The sequence below is a fragment of the Schistocerca nitens genome, chromosome 1 (assembly GCF_023898315.1).
Source record: "Schistocerca nitens isolate TAMUIC-IGC-003100 chromosome 1, iqSchNite1.1, whole genome shotgun sequence".
Taxonomy (NCBI): Eukaryota; Metazoa; Arthropoda; class Insecta; order Orthoptera; family Acrididae; genus Schistocerca; species Schistocerca nitens.
Window position 1 is genome coordinate 1,133,387,887 of NC_064614.1, and position 20,779 is coordinate 1,133,408,665.

Genomic DNA, 20,779 nt, shown 5'->3' on the forward strand with positions numbered 1-20,779 from the left:
TAAAAGCTCTGAGGTCGAGCATTATCGCCCATCACTACGAAGTATGGGCCCACAGTACCTTGCAACAACTGCTCGTGAGATCCCAAGATCTCTTCACACATTGGCCCTCTGTTCAACTGTCCAGGTGGCATATTGATGGCTCCACTTTAGATATTCCTTTCTGTGAAGACATGCCACAGTTTGCCTCGATACAACACATTCAGAGGATGCTGTGAGGTCAGATGCCAGTTGTAGTGCAGTACTAATCCGTACCGTTGTACCTTTACCACCAAATAATGGTTCACTCTTTCTGATGTCACACATGGTCAGCCCTGTCCTGGTCTCCGGGATACAGTTTTGGTCTCTCTAAACTGTCACCTTATCCAAGAATCAACTGAACCATTCACATTAAGTCATCAGGCCACATCAGCTTCCATTCTTCCTATAGCCCTCCACAGCAGAAAGACAAAGGTGCCTTCTTTGTGCCATACTACACCGTCGGTGACTGTGTACACTGTGATTGCGGATATGGGACTACCCTGCAAACACTACCACACATGATAGGTGCCCTAATGTTATTTACAATGTAATTGTCCATTGGTTGGAATGCAATCTTCTGTGTAGAACATGATTATAATGACATCTGTTGACAGTTTGTATGATTATAATGTGAATGAGACACAGGATGGAGAAATGTCCGTTTGTTGCTTTAATTTTGGACACCAGTGTATTTTGATAACTTCAAGTCTTCTTCCATTTTCCTACAGTGGTGCATTTGTCACCTATATTGTGATTCCCAGCAGCTGTCCTCAAAAATGCCAGCTGGCCATGCCTCTCACCAATCCACTAAGGTTTGTAAAATGCACAAGGAACAAAAAGCTACCCCGCTGTGCACCTAGAGTCAATCAGCTAGGCAACTCTCATTTTATGACAATGTCCAAACACCACACTCTAGCCTATGCTAATATTTTACACACAACATCTTAGGTATGTAACATCCACTACTTGCTTTCAACAGAACTGTGTGTGCAGCAGTCGGACCAACAATGCCAAATACCAGTTTTAACTCCTCGGAAGAAGTCAGACCCAAAGTTATTATGTAAGGATTAAAATTTCCAATAGCTTCTACTGAATTTTCCACTACTATTGGTTTTGAGAAAATGAGAAATAAAAATAATGGCAGCTCCAGCAACAAGCCACATGTGATCAGCAACTGTCCAAATGAAATAACGTGACTGCAGCTGTAGGCGATGTTAATGTTCACTTACTTTTATTTGACATGGTGATGCAGCTGTCAATGCAGAGATGCCAATCCATGCCCTAACTGCTCCTATCTTGTGCCCGAAGCAGGGTTAAACAAGAAATTAGCAAAGTTTGGTCAGAAATATTTAATGCTTCTTTGAAATAAGTCTGTGGTTCAAGAAACCAACTCTGAACACTATATTCCCCATGAATAGACAAAAACATTTCTGTACAATGGAGTTCCGTCGTTAATGGCCACTATTTGATTCTATCTCAGCAAGCCTGTGAAGTATATTGCAATAAATTCCTGACATCTTTGTGGATGGGTCTCTCATCTATACAGCATAGATATTGAGAGCCATTTACTCCTCTGTTTCTGGCCAAAGTCCCCCAGTGTTAAAAGTGAAGCTTGCTGATGATGATGGCTGTAGTGGTGTGCTGGAGCACATTGTCAGATGCCAAGGTTGATGGTGGCAGACTGGTGAAGTATCTACTGCCATCCCAGGTAGCTCATCTTGTGAAATGCAACCATCACTGTTAACAGTCCACGTGAGTCTCTCTAGTGGTTCTGTATTTGGCAAAAACCATAGTGTCACTTTCTCCAAGCCATCCCCACCAAAGGACACTCCCATTGGTCAGTTTTTTGGCCTCCTGTTGTGTTTAATTTAATCCTGGCTTGCTTTAGAAAATAATTTACATTTCACATTTACAATCTTAGATTAATCTCTACAATCCCTCTCGTTGTTATTCTTAAAATTTAATGTAAGTACTTGTTAGTTGCTCCGGATATGTGCTGTTTGGAACTCCCTTGCTACCCCTTCATTAATGACAAGCTTCTTGCTTGTTGCTGTGGCTGCTCATCCCTCCCTGCCTCAATTTATGATGCAATGGCTATATTGATGTATATTGCACAACATTTCTAGACATTTCAGAAAATAATTTTTCTAGGCGTGTAACTTAACTTGAGCTGCCTCCTACCCTCAGTGTGGTGAGTAGTAATATATCCTTGCCATATTGTTGTGGTTCCATACTGGACTTTGTATTGTTTTGTTATTAATAACTTGTTTGTGTTTTTGCAATGTTAATGAGGAGAAGCAAACATCAAACATGGAAAAACCCGGATGGAATGTGGTTTCTGTTGCCGGAGCTTGCAGTCATGTGTGAGAGTTGCGTTTGCCCGTGTGTGTGTGTGTGAGAGAGAGAGAGAGAGAGAGAGAGAGAGAGAGAGAGAGAGAGAGTTTATGAAAGCCGTAATGCCCAAAATCTTTAATTGTGAGAATCTTTTTGTTGTGCCTGTCTGCGACGCAGCATCTCCGCTTTATGGTAATTGTTAATGAAGAGAAGTACTGCTATAATTTTCTTTTTCAGTTCATTTGTCTGATGATATTTTTATTTCTGTTCAGATGTGCAACAAGACTTTCTCAAATCGTTCAAATTTGGACCGCCACCTGCGTTTACACAGAGGCCATCAGTTGCAAACTGCCCTTGAGCTTGGAAATACAAGGCAGAATGGACCATCCTGGCAAAATTCAGAACCAAACACTGGACAAGCAGTAGAAAGTGGCTCAGCAGAGCCAGAAGCTGATTATTATTGTTACTTGTGTGGCAAAACCTTCCTTTCACAGTATCGCCTAAAGATGCATATGGGCCAGCATTCAAACTACAAATGCCCAAAATGTGGCAAATGCTTCAAGGGTGGCACTGCCCTTTCCAACCATCTACGCATTCATAATATAAGGGGCTTTGTGAAGCACACATGCCGATTTTGCATGAGGTAAGGAATGTAGTCTACACTCACTAGACATGCTGTGTGAGATTAAAGTCATTGTAAATGTGAAATATCGCAGTGGTGCTTTGAAAAGATGAATGCTTATTGTATTATTGTTTTAATGCATGATGTGTAAACCTGCAACTTTTGTGTCATCAACCCTACCCAGCAATTTCAGTAAACAACTTGAAGTTTGATATTGTTACTTTGCCCCTTCTACCATTGGAACCACCCCTCTGTTAGCAAGAAGACACCTCTTGTAACAGGACATAAAGAAAGCAATTAGTAATAAATAGGCAGCTACACAGAGATATAGAAGATATTTCAGGGAAAAAAGAAGACATTTGAGGCAGTTTTACTTCATATAGTGGGCTAGTAAATTACATATTATTAAATATTTGCAGCTATTATAAGTTTGTAGCTCTCTGCTTCAGCAATGATGATGCTACAGAGTAAATGGAGTTAGAATGGATAGGGCTATTAGAAAGTTTAATTTTAATTGATGGATCAGTCAACTGTGTGAAAATTTTAAGTTTTAACAGTGTAATGAGGGTAAAGCAGTTTTTATTACAGTATTGTGAAATTTGGCATTTCTGTTGTTGCTGCCTAAAAAGTCCTGAATCGGGGCAGTAGTTGACTGCTATTGAATAAATTAAAACAACTTTGTCACTGATATTTTGACCATCTTTGCAGCAATTATCTTCAGGGCATCTAACTGCTAGATTTTGTGGATGGTCTCCTCTCTATGCTATGTTACTTCAGTTGTTAGGTGACCGCTGATACCTCATTCTGGGATATCCATGAACAGTTTGAAGTAAAGATTCCTATGAAATGTTGGTTGTGTGCTAGGCTGCCTGTGCTACTCTGGTAGGTGATTGGTGGGCAAGAGTGAACTAGCAGGTAGTACAAGGGATAGTGTTAACCTGCAGTGAGACACTGATATGGCACAGCAGTTCTCTTGTGGCCGATTGTTTATTCTATTGAACCTAGGTTACACGGAACTGCTGGCTGGTGAATATACTTGACCCTTTGGACTGGGACCGCCAGCATCAAGACCAGCTGCTCTATCCAAGCAAGCACATGAGGTTCTTGAAAATTGGACTGCAGACGTGGTGGTTTTTCAAATGTTGTCCCAGTCCCACGTAGCATTCATACTTCAACACAACAGTGCTAATTGATCTCTCGGCTTCACCAAATACACTTTGCCACATTCACATTGAAATACACATATGCCTGAAGTGTGGAGAGCATATACAGGATCCTTTGCGGGCTTCAACAGACCTCAGATCTTGTGACCACTCTGGAACATTATTTGAATTTCCTCTGCAGTACAGGTCCTCCCAGTGCCTCCCAATGCTTTCGTGAGTATGTGATAACTGAAAATGTCACCCTGCACCTATTCAGAACTACATGTCTAACATCTGACGGTGCTATTCCTCCCTTCATCAACATAGTCAGTAATGGCTGGATATGGGCCTGGTGATCCCAAGATTCTGGAGCTGTAGGATGGTCACTGTTGCCAGCCCTCTGTTACTGTAAACTCTGGTCATACTTCAGTGACCACTGTTAGACTTAAAGGTGGAAAGTTGTGTTTCTTGGAGAATGTGGACCTCTGATTAGCAGCCTGGTTTGTGAGGATGGTAGAAAGCTTTGGGGGAAAAAAAAAAGAGAAAAAAAAAAAACTCAACTACATGGTGTGCTATGTACCATCATGGTGGTTTGGTTCAATTGTTAAGACTAAATGATTCCAAGAGGGCTACTTCTAGGGCAACTTGCCACATCCTTGATGTGTGAGACTTACACACACACACACACACACACACACACACACACACACACTTGGAAGGATTATAGTAACGGAAGTAATAGGGCACAAGTGGGAAGTTCAGTTGTAGTAATTAAGAGACAGGTGGGATCCTTCAAAAACATTTTCTCTATTCTACATTTACAAAGCTTTACAAAACAGTTGCTGGGTCTTTGCAGTGAGTAACATTATTTCTAAATTGCACTCTACTGGTTGGAATAGCAACAGTACAACAAGAGTAGAGCTTTTAGCACAAAAAAAAGGGAGAGAGAGGCAACTATTCTGTATTAACTGATACACATAAAACCCTTAATTTCAGCTGAGGGTTAGTAACATGGCATGACATAATGGAAATTGACCCCAGAGAACTAGAGAAGGATGGTTAAATGTTGGTGTTGCAGAGCTGAAGAACATTATGAAATGACTAAATGAGTTGCTAGAAAAAGCTACAGCAATTATTTTAACATCGAACACTCCAAGCTACCAGGATGTTTCATAGCTGGCTTTATCCCCCTCAAAGTTAGAATGTCATATGCCAGCTCTGCTGAACTTTAAACACAGTTTTATGTGGGCATGACCACCAACCAGCTGTCCAACAGAATGAATAAGCAATATCAAATTGTGGCCAAGACTATCCGGTAGTGGAACACGCTGCTGAGAACAAAGTCCTAAAGTTCAGTGGCTGCTTCATAGCTCATGTCATCTGGATCCTTCTTTCCAGCACCAGATTTTCTGAAGTATGCATGTGAGAGTTATCATTGCAGCACACCTTTCACTCCCATAATCTCCCTAGCCCCAGTCTCCGAATCTCTGCTAACCCATTGCTCCCACACCTTCTAACCCAAGAGTGCCCCCTTCCTCTGTCCTGTCATCATCTCCCAATCCATGCCCCCATGTCACTGTGCCCCCACGTCACTGTGCCCCCACCAACTAACCAGCTTCAATGACCGTATGTCTCCTTGTTGTGCTGTGCACTCGATGTCTTTCCCTCTTGTACTTTTAGCCTGCAAACCTGCTGCTTCGCTCTCTGGCATTTCTATTGCACACACCTGCTGCCTCCTTTGGAAGCTGCCAGCTTACTCTCCCCCAACAAAAACTCCCACTTCCCACCTCTTTTTTTCTCTTCGTACCCACCTGACCCAACATAACAGCTTTCCACAGTCTAGCTGCTGAACTGCAGTCCTGAGACTTTGTGTGCTCGGACGGCACAATGTAGCTGAATAGGTGAGGAGGAGTGGGGTGGGCTGGGGGGGGGGGGTAGGGGGGGGCACTTATAGACGCTGTAGCTTGTTAAAGGCTTAATCTGAAAGCTAGCGAACTTTTGTTTTTTTGTGTGCCTGTTAACTATTCAACAACCCTTCTGTTCATTGAGCAGTCTCCTTCACTTCCAAATTATTTACTTTCTGTCAGGACTTCCCTTATCAAAGTTGGTGTGTATACCAAATCCTATGAGATGTTTTAAATGCCAGAGGTTGGGACTTTCAACCCTTGGCTATAATGGTGAAGCCGTCCCTGTGTGGTAGATGGAGATCAAAGGCACATGAAAAGAATCAATGTTGTATATCTCCTCCACGTGATTATCCTGTGTGAAGCAGAGTCAGCTGTGTTTATGCCAGGGAAAGAAAAAATTCTGTAGCTGAAGGTAACAAGGAGAATCCCATATGAGGAGGCTAAGGATACCTCCAAGGTGATGCAACCTCTAGCATTCGCCACAGCCATGGAATTAGCTCTTTTATTTTAAAAAAATCACAAAAAAAAGAAAGGTATCTCAATCCAAACTCCAACATCAGTTGGACACAAACACGTGTACTTGAAACAGCTCCTGCCACTTCTGAATCCTCAACTGTTCTGAAACCAGTGGGACTTTAAAACAAAAATATTTGGCATCAAGAAACTAAGAATTCAGCATCCTTGTCTGTGCAAATACTACAACCTCTAAATAAAGAAAAAAGCTCAGCAAAAACTTGACAAAAGCCAAAGAAAAATAATGTTACAACCCTCAGATGGCTGAGCAGACATTTCATGATGGCAAAGGCAATGTTGGGGACGTCATTGCCCCACGGAGGAGCCAAAGTACTCTTTCCCCAAACATCTCTTGGATATCATACCAGCAGAGAGAAATGGCCAGAGGAAACTCTCAGTTAAATATGGGTCTTGTAATTCAGTGGAATGTGAACTGGTTCAATGATTGATTGTATGGGGAGCTCAATCTATTAGCACAGGAAAAGCCAAACTGTTGCCCCAGGGATAGGATTTTCTCCCCCCTCTCCCCCCTCTCCCCCCTCTCCCCCCTCTCCCCCCTCTCCCCCCTCTCCCCCCTCTCCCCCCTCTCCCCCCTCTCCCCCCTCTCCCCCCTCTCCCCCCTCTCCCCCCTCTCCCCCCTCTCCCCCCTCTCCCCCCTCTCCCCCCTCTCCCTGTACCCCCTGTACCCCCTGTACTCCCTCTACCCCCTGTACTCCCTCTACCCCCTCTACCCCCTCTACCCCCTCTACCCCCTCTACCCTCTCTCCTCCCCCTTTTCCCCACTCTCCCCCCTCCCAAATTAGTAATTAAAAAAATAGAGGGTTATTTTACATGTACAGATGAAGCTTTGGTTATTTGTCATATACAGATTTATTTTGAAGAATTTGGAAGGGCAGACCTTGGCAAGCGATACTTGCATTCCAACAGGCTTGAGGTTTCCCGATGCACTGAAGTGCAAACAACTGCGTAACATTGACTTGTGCAACGCTAGTGCAAGAGATGCGTGAGAAACTATGGACTATCCACTAAACAATCAATTGCTGTGGTTAAAATTTGACAATTTTGTGAAACACAGGTGGAAAAAGCATAAAATTCTATCACCTTACAGACTATTATTATATTTGAAAAGATTTGCAATAAAAGTTCTCGTACATGAGTGAATACTGTGTACAAACATTATTGCAGCTTTTATTTGATTACAAAAGACTGTAATGACCTACCAAGTGGGTTGCAAATGAGAAATTCGCTTGCTGTTAACATATTAAAATACTGGTGAAAACATTACCAGCTTTTAATCAGCTTTAGAACATGTTGGTGACATTCAGTTGAAACAAAAATGAAAATTAATCCAGAATGAAATGTCTAACAAATGAAATAACTCACAGTAAACTGATCATAATTGTTATTGCGAGAATAAAGACACAGAATGGAAATAGTACCAACAGACATCACTAGGTCATGGGACTAGCGAAAGTTAGAGAATGGTACTGAATTGTAAATGTGATCTTCAATTCATGTATTAGTCGGTGTGTTACATATGTCCTGCACACTAGAAGCTATTGCAGTCTGTTTTTCACAGTTGCTCAAGCTCAGCACTGTGGAAGGGTTGGAATGGGGACAGTGATAAAAGCTTGACTGAGAACTAGGATGATTGCGGGGAGGGCAGCGGTGACTGAAGAGCAGATTTCATCGTGTTGGCATCCATGGGAATCTCTACCATGTACTTGGCTTTTTATGAGCATCTACGAAGTTTAAAGGGCATTTTTCTTGTATCCATTGTAGTTGGAATTGAACTGATTTTAAAATTAGACAAATACTCGATAGTAGTATTTATTTCTGCAGGAGACAGTAAAAGTCTAGGTAGAGGCCAGTGGTGTATTTGCGTGTGTTTTTTAAAATGTTTGACATTCTGAAAGGGGGTGGGTCAGGTGGTTCTATACAGCCAATTAAAGAGTGGTGAGCAGGCTATATGTCTAGAAGCAAGAGGCATTGTAACATTCACTTGTCAGTACAGAAGTGAAATCCAATACCTATTCGGAAAAAAACAGCTGTGTTCTCAGAACCTGTTGTAGCGATGTCAGAAATAGCAACACATTCTGAAGAAATAGCCAAATATTTGTGACAACAAACAAATAAATTTCACAGCAGTATTATTATTATTATTATTCTTATTATTATTATTAGTAGTAGTACCAACTACTTAAGCAAAAAAGGTAGAAAAGAACATGGTCCAGAAATTAATGTGAACCATTTCTTTTTGTTTATTTCTCGCAGTATTAGCAAAATGTGGACAACAAATGGTGTAAGTTTACAATAGCTAATTGTTAACTTTTTGATGCTTGGTCAATAAGACAGGTTGTAATTTTGATTAGTCAGAATATTTTAAAAATAAATTTTTCCGAGGAGCCTATCTTGTACTCAGGTAATTACGGTAACAAATTAAAATGTGCTTGATGCAGCATTTCTACTGTGTAACAGTAAAAATGTAGTAAGCTATAAACCTTCCTCCTTTCATCATTTTGCGAGAAAAGTTTTATGGAGGTTTGAAATTAGATGTAAAGTTTGTTGCAAGTGACTAAGTGCTCTCATTCTGAAATATTGGATGACTAAATGTTAGATATTTGCATGTTATGGGCTACACTTCTTTTTCATCCCCACTGTGTTGATAGCTAGGGAGTTCTTAGCACTAGTGCTTATTTCCAGACAGTGTAAGTGATATGTGTACCAAGTTTGGTGAAATCAGTCTATATTTTAGGAGGAGATATGGAACATACATACATACATTTGTATAATATGTATGGATTTACATTGGCCGGGAATTGAACGGAGAGCATGCAAGTGTCAGACAAGCATTCTACCACAGAGCTACATTGCCCATTGACAGTTCATTCTATCTTTGGAGAATTACGCACACTTGGAGAACTGCACAGTAAATTTTATCAAGAACTGTAGGTACCCCTGTAACTGGCAGTTGAAAAGTCGGGAGAATGTGAGGGCATACCACTTCGAAAAAGACCATACCTAGTAAAGCAAGGGGGTGTTCAAACCAACCTTCTGCTTTGACAGCTTACCAGAACTGTCACTATCACATAATCAACTTGTGTATTTTCTCTTATCCATTTATCTGTTTCCTTCATGTAGTACTCAACATGCCTCTTTTGCACAGTTCCTGGGACAAACCAAGAGCTCGTGTAGGCAGAGTCGCTAATTTCAGGGATTTAGCAACTCTGATAACACCACACTGTGCACAGAATCACAAGCAGAAATGAAGGAACTATTGGATAGAGTTAACAGAGAAAGTGAGAAACTTGGATTGTTAGTTAATAAGAAGATCAAGATAATTGACAGACTGCTTTGGGGGATTGATATTTGCTCCAGCTACTGATGTACTATCAGAATGTGAAGAAGTTTATCACTTTGCCTACCTGGGCTCATAGATTCAGAAAGAGAGTGGCTCTACACAGGGAATACAACGTAAGATTGTTCTGGGTAGGGCGGCTGCAGTGATTTCGAAAGACTGAGCCCTAACAAGGCATACTAAATTGGGAGTGCTGAAATCTAATGTTTCAAGTTTTCCTTTGTGGCGCTTCTATGGACAACAACTGAAGGGAACCACGAGAGAATTAATGGTTTTGAGACCTGGACATGTAGGAGGTTGCTGAGAATATCATGGGTGGACAAATGAACCAACAAATGTCTTTCAAGAAAGAACTCTGTTTCCAGTGAATCCTGCAGATCTTTGGTCAGATAATTCAACTACAAGAGGACAATGTAGAAAAGATGATCATCAAGACAGAGTCAAAGGGAGAAGATTGAGGGGAGACGCATTGAGATGATGGATAGAGCAGATGAAGGAGAAGACGCATCAAACCTGGGGACAGCTACTCTGAGATTTAGAAGACAGGGAAAAACGGAGACAGACTGTTAAGAGGATTGTGTGGTGGTTCACCAACTGCCGACTATGAAAGAGGGAGTGTTGATGATGACAATCGCATACCTCAATTTTATGGATTGCTTGCTAATTTAATGACTATGTTTCACTTACATAAGGGAGTATATTCTAATTATAAACTTTCCATTTAAGTTTCATTGGAAATTTTCTTCTTAGCACAGCATTGAATTCCCCAAGTGAATTGCAAGCTATTTTTATTCTTTTATTTGTCTCTTAAGTGTCCAGTCACTTAATGTTTTCATTTTACTGAGTTAGTGTACCAATGCATCAATTTTTTTCTGTAGGGTGACTCTGTTTGCATAATATGCATTGTGGCACAAGTCATTTGAAGGAAATTTAAACAGTAGACTAGGTTTCATAATATTGTTAAGCCTACTGCAAGGATCTGTGGATTAACTTTGTAAATGTTGCATGTATGCTTTTCCTTACTTTATTTATTTATTTGTTAACACAATCCTTTCTGTTGACATATTCTCCTGAATAAGAATAATTTTTTATTGTTACCTTGTCTATGAAGAAATATAATCCTTTACGCTATAAACTGGCATATAACATCATGTCTTGTGTGACAGTTGCCATTTATATGAGGGTTTTTCAGCAGAGACTATGACAATAATTGCTCAGTGTTACCTTGTCTCTTAAGAAATGTAATACTTTCCAGTGTAAACTGGCATATAACATCATCTCTTGTCTGACAGTTGCGATTTGTATGTATGTCGTTCAACAAAGACTGAGACCTATACTGAAAAAATTTTGTTACCAAATAATCAAAATCAGTATTTTTCCCCTTCAATACAGTCACCATTAAGAACAATGCTCGTGTCCCATCTTCTGATCCACTTTTGCAGGACGTCCTCAAATACATTTCTGGATAATCAAAGCCTTCATTGCCCCCCTTTCTTTAGTCAAATTGACATCCTTTATGATCATATTTTGCAGTAGAGTGCAAAGAAAAACATCTCATGGGGCAAGATCAGAGCTATACAGGGAGAGCTGTACAAGTGCCCTTCTTGGCTAAAAATTGTCGTAAGCTGCTGCAACGAGAGGCAGTGTGTTTTCACAGTGAAGTTCCCACCATGTCATTTGGATATGATCTTCCACGAGTTGTTGAAGAACATTCTTGTAATAGTCTAGACTTACTGAGTGACAAGTGGGAACTTGATGTGTGTACACTATGCCACGATAATCAAAAAATGTGATCGCTAGGGCTTTTGTTCAGTTCACTTGTAGGCCTCTGGCCCTGCACTGGTACATTTAAGTTTTGAGCGTTTAGTGCGAGAGGATTCATTGCCCTCTCCTTATCTCCACTGGCAGTGGTTAGACAGACCACAACTTGTTGTATAAAAACACTTTATTGTGTATTACATTACAGGGTGCTGTTTGTCAATACTTTAGAAGGTACACAATATGATATTCTGTAACACTTTAAAAGGTGCCTGTGACATGTGGCCCTTGGCTTTTCGAAACATACATCTACCCACTGCAGTGTCATCATGCTACCTGCACATCTGCTCTCAGTTGCCGCTCATCAGTACCCACGTGAACAAAGGTCCTGCAAGGTCCCATTATGCACACTCAGTTACATTGTTCACCAACAGGGAGCAGATTATATTGGAAAACTGACTTCTCGAGTTTGCAAGACACCACTAGATGGCACTTGGACTGGCAAAGTGAGTTATGGCACTCAGCATACTCTCACTCTAAAATGAGTCTTCTCATTTTACAAGATATACATAAATTTAACAAGCAACAAAATGAGCATGTAAATTCCAAACAAGGAAAACGGTATCACTAGGCACAATGTTGGAGCATACAAAAATGAGATACACTAACATTTAGGATACACACAAAAAATATTGCTGTCCCACTGCATAAGAGACATCATAAGGTACTAGCATTTTAAGATAAAAGGACATCATTGAGAATCTCTCCCGTAAGAGTCCCAAAACACAGTAGCCAGGATCATTCTTGCTGACACCATTTGCAAACACTTACTTGGTTTCTTCGGAGAATTTGTTGTGTCCTCTGTTGTCCCCATTTCACAGTTGATGTGCTTCACCCAAGTCTCTTATCCAGTCACAACAGGATTGATAGCTTTGTTTCCATTTGTCTAGCAATCTTTTTGAGGAAGGTCAGTGCTGCACCCAGTCTTCTTTTTTTTCCTCCGTTCGGATTTTTGGAACACACTTAGCATAAAATTTGTGATAACCAAGCTTCTGCTCCACAATTTCATTCAGCAAATTCCACAGAATTCTGGGGAAATGGTGCGGAAGTTCTGTAATCGTGAAACACTGATTTTCCATAATTTTGTCATCAATTTTCATCATCAGTTCATGAATCACAAGGCTAGGCTTACCACTGCAGTGAACATTGGTGTGGCGACTTTTTAAAGTCATTTAAAATCAGTGCACCATTGCCTTATTCAGCTGCCACTCATTATTCCTTTTCTGTACACGTTACAGAGGTCACGATAAATTTCAATTGGTTTGCCGTTTGTTGCCAACATAAACCTAATCACAGAACACGCGTCACAATTGGCCCAATTTTCTGTAGCAGTGAAAATTTTAACACATCACAGAAGAAAAGTAGCAGAGATTCAGACAACATGCTACCATTGCTGGCTGTGTATGAGAATAGGAACATTACGGCACCAGGCTGGCAACTGTAGCTATGACTATGATAGGCCAAAACGTGTGTTACTCTCCAGATAGTCTTTGCACTTTACGAAGTAAACAAGGTGCTGTTCGGTAATACTTTACAAGGTGCTGCTCAGTAATACTTTACAAGGTGCTGCTCAGTAATACTTTACAAGGTGCTGCTCAGTAATGCTTTACAAGGTGCTGCTCAGTAATGCTTTCTAAGGTGTCTGTGAACTGTGGCCCTTGCTTGGTCGCGACATACGTCTGCTTGCTGTAATGTGTCCACTTGCATGCACACCCGACGTGAGCCATCACTCACCAGCACCTGCAAGTACAAAGGCCGCGAAGGTCCTTTTATGCACACCCAAAGCTACAGCATTTCCCAACGGAGCAGATTATACTGGAGAGCCTGACATGTCCAGTTTGCATGACAACAGTAGATGGCACTTGGAGTGGCAAAGTGAGTTATGGAACTCCATAGCCTTATTGTCTGATTTCTGAACATGTGCTTTTTTTGGGTGAGACTCTCCCATTTTAATCCACTGTGTACTCTGTCTCTTCATTTCATGGCCTTGAGACTAGACCCAAGATTCACCAGCAGTGATTATTTTCTACTAATCATCTCCTTCATCATGCACCCATGTCCAAATGTCAACTCTGTTATGTTTTTGAGCAGGAATCACTAGTCTGTGAATCCAGCAAGCATACACTTGTGACCTGTTCAAATGATCCTTGCAAATGATGTGGTCACTCTCCATCATAATTTCCGCCATTTTTGTGAGTTGTCTAACAGTGACACGAAAGTCCTTGTGCATGACTCCTGTGGCAGTGTTCATTGTAATGTCAGTAAGGATAGACGTGTTCGCTTCCTCCTCCCCTTTCTACTGACAACTCCCTCTTCAGTCTTTGAAAGCTTTGTGCCGTTGGAAACATGCTGCATGAGACATTGTATACTCACCCTAAGCTCTATCAAGATCTTCAAGCATTTCTCAACTAGTCTTCTTCAGCAGAATGCAAAACTGTAATGCATAACATTGGTCTTGACTTTCTACCATTGTAAAATTTAGAGGCAGATCGAGCTACAACCACATTCAAGACGCTACTGCCAGAGAATGGTTGAGATTGGCACCTGGTGGAAGACGAGGATACTTAATAGTACACAAGGCAGCCAGTAGGTGGCAGTGCAACGGCCTTTTCAACATGATTGAAAATTAGTTTGTCTTTGTTGAAAAACCCTCGTAAATATCAAAGCTTCACATTGATTTTTAAGTGTAGAGAAATGATATTCATGAAGTTTGTTATTAATTTGCAGATCATTTGCCTCATTAGCGGCAATGATGAGTCACCGTAAGACACACTACCGAGCAGGTGCAGCTTCAGTGCATACCTCCAGTGCACAACCACCACCAGTACCACCGGCACCTCCAGCTCATGCGACATCGGCACCCACACCAGTGCCAGCGCAGTTGTCAGTTTCACAGCAGTCATCAACACCTATGACAGAGACAGATTCATCTCGTGGCAATGCTGTATTGTGCCGCCTTTGCAATAAGTGGTTTAACAGTTTCTCAATGCTTGAGCAGCACTTAGTAACACATTCGACGAATAAGCCGTATTCATGTTCAGTGTGTGGACTTCTGTTGGGATACGCCTCATCAGTATACAAACACATGCGTAAGATGCATGGTGTTACTGTTGACTATCATACAATTCGCCAGCAACTTCTTGGTACTGTCCCACCAGCAGGACCTCCTGCCCCACGGATCAATCCGCCTTTCTGTGGGCCAGCTGTGCAGAGCCGACCAGAACAGCCTGTTCCACAACCAACGACATTTCCATGCACATTTTGTTCTCGGACGTTTACTCATAAATCATTTTTAGCAGCGCACATCCGAGCAACTCATACAGGAACAAATGGTACTCACCAGTGCCAGGTGAGTAAAAATATCTCTATCTCTCTCTCTCTCTCTCTCTCTCTCTCTCTCTCTGTGTGTGTGTGTGTGTGTGTGTGTGTGTGTGTGTGTGTGTTTAAAAAATAGCTATTTTTGACGTTGTTTAGTATGCAGTTACTTATTGCCTAGTTTTAAAAAGCAAAAATAGTTAATGGTAGTGGCTAAAATAACTTTTAATGTAGCCTACCGTTTGGTGAAAACATTCAATGCTCTCAGTTAACAATGCAACATTTGCTGATAAAAGCTTTGGTGGTAATTTCATGCTCTTGTATAAAATCGACAGACAGTTTGTTGAGTGTGTTCTCAGGTTAGTCATAGAAGTTAAAGCACAGGTTCTCATTTAAGAAAGAATCTTTGCTGTCTTTAACCTGTTGTATATATAATTGAATGTTGAAAAAGTTTCTAACAGAGCACTGAGACTAGTTTTAAAAAATAAGCAAACAATATTCTATGGAAATCATTAAAGCAGAAGGGCCTGTGATAAGAGTTATAGGAGCTAATAACTAGAAAGTTAGAAATTTACTCACCAAGAAAGTCTGAATTATGAGACTATCACATCGGATTAAGCAGTAAGTTCAGCATCTCTGGAAACGAAGATTGTATAAATATAGATAAGTCAGTAGTGGAACAAGGCAGCTGCTAAAGAGTAAGTGAATATTTCAAACAAACAATAATTGGAATGAGATAGAATGTGCTTAACCAAGTAAAGCTAATCACAAATGTGTTTGAGAGAATATAAGGAGATATTATATAATGAAAACATGGCAAGAGAGAATTGACAGCAGTAAAAGTATGAAGAAAGCACAGCAGAAGCATATGCTGGGAAGATACCAAATTTCATCAAATAAAGTAGCACAACAACAACAGGAAGAAAATGGCATCAAAATGTGACGATTTTGTTTAATGTTGTGTAGTTCAAGAAATGAATCAATAATACAGATAGTTAATAATAAAAATAATGGAATTCTGTAAGTAATGCCAAGTGAGGCACACAGAGGCATTTAAGTTACGAAGAAAGAAAAGATCCCTAGAGGTAATATTTCAGCCGAAATAGGTTAAGTAGTAGTCAAAGTAATACAAAAGAAACTTGCAGAAATTGCAATTTACAGAATGTCTGCCGAAGACGAGGGTGTTTCAAAACTAGAACAATGTCATAACACATTGACTGCCAAGTCACAGCTGATGACTGCACCAGAACCTCTTGCCTGTCACTGTGCATCTGCCAGGAGCCACAGAAGAGCCCAAAGCCATGTGACTGTCCCAGTCTGCCAGTGAAACATCCATCACTGTGTGTGTGGTAGTCAAAATGTTTATAATTCTACTTTGCTGAGAATGTACAGATTTACCAGCCACCTCTCTGTAATATACACTGTAATCACCAAGATTATCACCAGCAATGAAGAAAAAACATTGTACTTAAATCACACAAAGGGACAGCTCTAGCAACAAATCTTACTGATCAAACCTTTTGGAAGTTGTGAATGCAATACAGAATGGAGGAGTATGTATTGCCACAATATCTGGATGTTCAGATATTTTGATATTTCAATAAATTCATTTGTGACAGCTCTTGAGAAACAACACATTCATTCAATCTAAGGTACTACACTTAGGAATATGTAGTCATTAATTATACAACTTCAGTTTGAGGCCTTTAGGATTGTGAGAAATTTACAGTTTAAATAAACTGTCAAGTAAGGAAGGACACACCCAAATTTCCAGCAACCATAGAGGAAATTTTTGAAGAACATACATCTGTCAGTTGAACATACGTAACTCAGTTTTATTTTGCTGATGACAATGTGCTGTTGTCTTTAGGGTACATAAACCTTATCAACAAATGGAGGAACTTACTGGAGCAAGTCTGCGAGTAGAAATGTAAATGTAGTATAATAAGACTAAAATAATGTATGGTGAAGACATCGAAAAGAAAGTAATACAAATTAACAATGAAATCATAGAACCAGTTCGGGAGTTTTTGAATTAAGTCGGTTAAAGAAAATGACTGTACGGACAGCATAAAAGAGTGAACAGAAGAGTACTTCTTTTAAAGATGATCCACATGAATGAAACCTCAAACATGCAAACACAAAGGAAAACATCAAGAAAGGGCATCTTTCGTTGTGGATGACCCCCAATTACAGGTGTATGAGATTATTGTATTTCCACAGCAACCTATGGATCACTCCCTGTGGAAGTGTCCATACTCTGCAAAACCCTGTGAAGTGTGTTGCAGAGGATACTGAGCATGGGTTCGTTCCTGTTTCATTTACATATGAAATATGGGAAGATTGACCACTTAAATGACACTCTGTGCACTTCTGCAGGGAGTGATCCATAGGCTGCTGTAGTTTATTCCTTACTTGATATTGGTTCTTGAAACTTTGGAATATGGTTTTTAGGGATAGTTGATATCCGTCTTAGTGTCTGCCGTTTCAAGTTTATCAACAGTTCTGCAATGCTTTTATGACAGTCAGGCAAACCTGTGCACTGCTTTTCTTTGCATTCCATTCTGTATTTTGTTCAGTATACTCTATTAGTCATATTTAGCATGTTGCACGAGTGTTGTGCCAGAAATCCCCTTTGTAAACCTGTTGCGTTTTCCCAGTGTCCTACCAATGAACCGAAGTCTTCCATGTGTTTTACCTACAGTTGAGCTTACACGATCATTCCATTAAATTTTTACTCGTGTGTATTTGTATTGTGTATTTTACATACATTATTTTAGTCTTATTATGAGTGGGTTAATTCCATTTGTGACTCCTCGCTATTGTAATCAAAGGGAAGTTTGTTTTTGTGTTTTGTGAAGTTCACAGTTTTAGATATATGAACATTTAAAGTCTGTTTCCAGTCAGTGCACCAGTCTGCAATCTTAAGATGTGGATCAGTAGGAAAAGAAGAGTACATCTTACTTAAGGATGCTTTGTTTAATATGGATGGCACATTTGTTGAATGTTGTCCAAAAGCAAAGCACAATTGTATTTCTCATGAGGACAATATGCCAAATGCCATAACCCAATTTCGCAGAAACTTCACAAAATGGAAGAGGAGCCAAAATAAGCGAACAAGTGTCTTGGCTTATTCATAGATTCCCAATCATTTCTGTGAAAATGATGAAGTTTTTGATGTAATTTAGATTAATATTAGCACGTGATAATGTTAGTTAAAATGGTGTTGCAATGGTTGTGGCCTCTTACTTCTGCGCACCATTTTCGAAACCCGGTCATTGTTTTTGTTTATCTTATTTATTTATTCACTTTTAATTTATCTACCTATGTTTGTTGAAGGCAACAATGCGAATGTTCCTTATCAAGTTAAGGGGATAAAAGGGTATTGTGTTGGTTGTAGAATTACAACTGGCTTCACAGTAAGTGTCCTAAATGTATTATATTCGGTATGTGTGTGTATGGTATTTTCACAAGTTACAGTATTTTTAAATTCACGTATTCTTATTATATTTCATATTTGTATCAATTCTTATGTTAATTGTGATACTTTGTTATGTTTATTCTTCAGGAAGACTTGGTGCATTGCCTTGGATTATATCGATCTTAGAAACTGCAAACACATTGAGCATTGCGCGAAGGCAGGTTTGCCACAGTTACATTGCTGTGTGTGAATCTCACTTTGGAAAGAAACGTCATTAACATTGCTTAAGACTTCATGTCTTAGCAATAATTTCACGGGAGGCCACGCATAATAGATCACTTTACTGAAAATTGGCATTTGCTGTTGATTATGAACAAGTTACATTACAGGAATTCACCAAAAACAGTTTCAAATAATTTTCCAGTTCATTCCTTTTTTTACCAGATATACGAGGGTATTTCGGAAAGTAAAGATACACCGTACACCAGAGGAACAGAAGAGTTTTAGCGAGCAAGTTGGCAACACTGGTGTTAACCTTGAATCGTTAGCTTTCTCCTCACGGTCGTTCAGCAGTTGAACGTTGCTTCTGGTTGAAGTAGGTTGTGTTTAAAATGGCTGCGCCGATTCAGAATCCCGCCAAATGCGAAGTGCGCTCCGTCATACGTTTTCTTCATGCAAGAGGTCAGCGACCAGCGGATATTCACAAAGAAATTGTTTCTGTTTATGGGAACATTATGAATCGACAAAGTGTAACGAAATGGTGTCGTCATTTCTCTGAAGGTAGGACCGATGTTCATGACGAACAAAGAACAGGTTGGCCATCTGTGATCTCTGATGCCCTTCTTCGGAGAACAGAGGAAACAGTTTGTGTGAATAGACGTCTCACATTGAAAGAATTGCTTCGGATCATACCAGACATGTCAGTGACAACTCTTTATGATGTGACTGTCAAGTTAGGGTACAGGAAATTGTGTGCGTGCTGGGTTCCAAAACTGTTAACGGAAGAACACAAAAAGAAAAGGATGGGCTTTGCACTCAACTTCCTCACACGCTATGCTGAAGCAGGTGATGAGTTCCTTGATCACATTGTGACAGGTGACGAGACATGGGTTTATCACCATACACCTGAATCCAAGCAACAATCAATGCAATGGTGCCATTCGAATTCACCAAAAGTAAAGAAATGCAAAACGTCAATTTCAGCGAAGAAAATCATGGCTTCTGTTTTTTGGAATTTATGTCTCCTGGAACGACAATTAATGCTGCTGCATATTGCCAGACTTTGAAGCATCTTAAAAAGGGCAATTGAAAACAAATGCAGGGGAGCGCTGACAAGTGGAGTCCGCTTGCTTCATGACAATGCTCGGCCTGACACAGAGCTCGTAACCAAAGCACTACTCAAACAATTCAAATGGGATGTATTGGACCATCCGCCATACAGCCCGGACCTTGCACTCACCGATTTCCATGTCTTCCGTTACCTAAAGTCACATCTTGGTGGAAAATCATTCCACGACGATGAAGAGATCAAAGACGAAGTTGAAATGTGGTTCTGACAACAGGCGGCAACCTCTATGACTGTGGGATACAGAAGCTTGTGCACCAACTTAACAAATGTTTGGATAACGGGAGTGATTATGTCGAAAAATAACAAATAATCCAGTTAATAAGGTGTAACTGATGTTTTCTAAATAAATCTTCTATTTAAGGACTGCGAGCCATTGTATCTTTACTTTTCAAAATGCTCTTGTACAATTAGTAGATGAATAAGGGCAACATTATTTCAATATACATTGGAAATAAAATTTGTTTAGTAATCCTGCACATACATTGGTAGATAAATGAAAAACTGAAATAAATATAATAATCAGCTTTAAAATATGGCAAGCAGTGTTGTAAAGCTACGAACTTCTTATTCGCTTAAAGCTCATGAAGTACCTCGAAAACTGTGACCCTCATTTGCTTAGAAACGGTCAATTATGTAGGGATAAGCCGAAACACGTGTTCACTTATTTAGACTCCTCATCCACTGAGTAAAGTTTCTGAGAACTTGGGTTATTGCATTTGCTGTGTTCTCCTTGTCAGCAATATTTGTGCCTTTTTATAAATAATATGGTATTGTGCCTCAGTTTATTACTGTGTACAAGACACGAGTGACCACTTCATGTAAGAAAAGAAACAGCAATTAAAGGCAGTGAGGGGAAGTTGTTGACCACTGTACCATGAAATGCGAGTTCATTTCACATAGTGGAAAGATTTTTGTCAGTGTTTTCTGGCAGGCGAAAGGAATTTTTCCTACTGACTGCCTTGTAAAGGATTAAACAAATACCC

The 20,779-nt window shown here is 40.2% G+C and overlaps 1 protein-coding gene across 3 annotated transcripts in view; it reads left to right on the forward strand.

Moving 5' to 3' along the window:
• The window catches only part of LOC126199489 (zinc finger protein 91-like), a 177,724-nt gene that overhangs the window by 84,376 nt on the left and 72,569 nt on the right, over positions 1-20,779 (forward strand). For all 3 annotated transcript variants that reach the window (XR_007540164.1, XM_049936412.1, XM_049936420.1), the window contains 2 exons: positions 2,625-2,995; positions 14,440-15,061. Coding sequence is in view for 2 of the 3 variants with exons in the window: in XM_049936412.1 (XP_049792369.1) it covers positions 2,625-2,995; positions 14,440-15,061 (993 nt within the window). In the remaining variant the exon portion in view is untranslated. The remainder of the gene's footprint in view (positions 1-2,624; positions 2,996-14,439; positions 15,062-20,779) is intronic.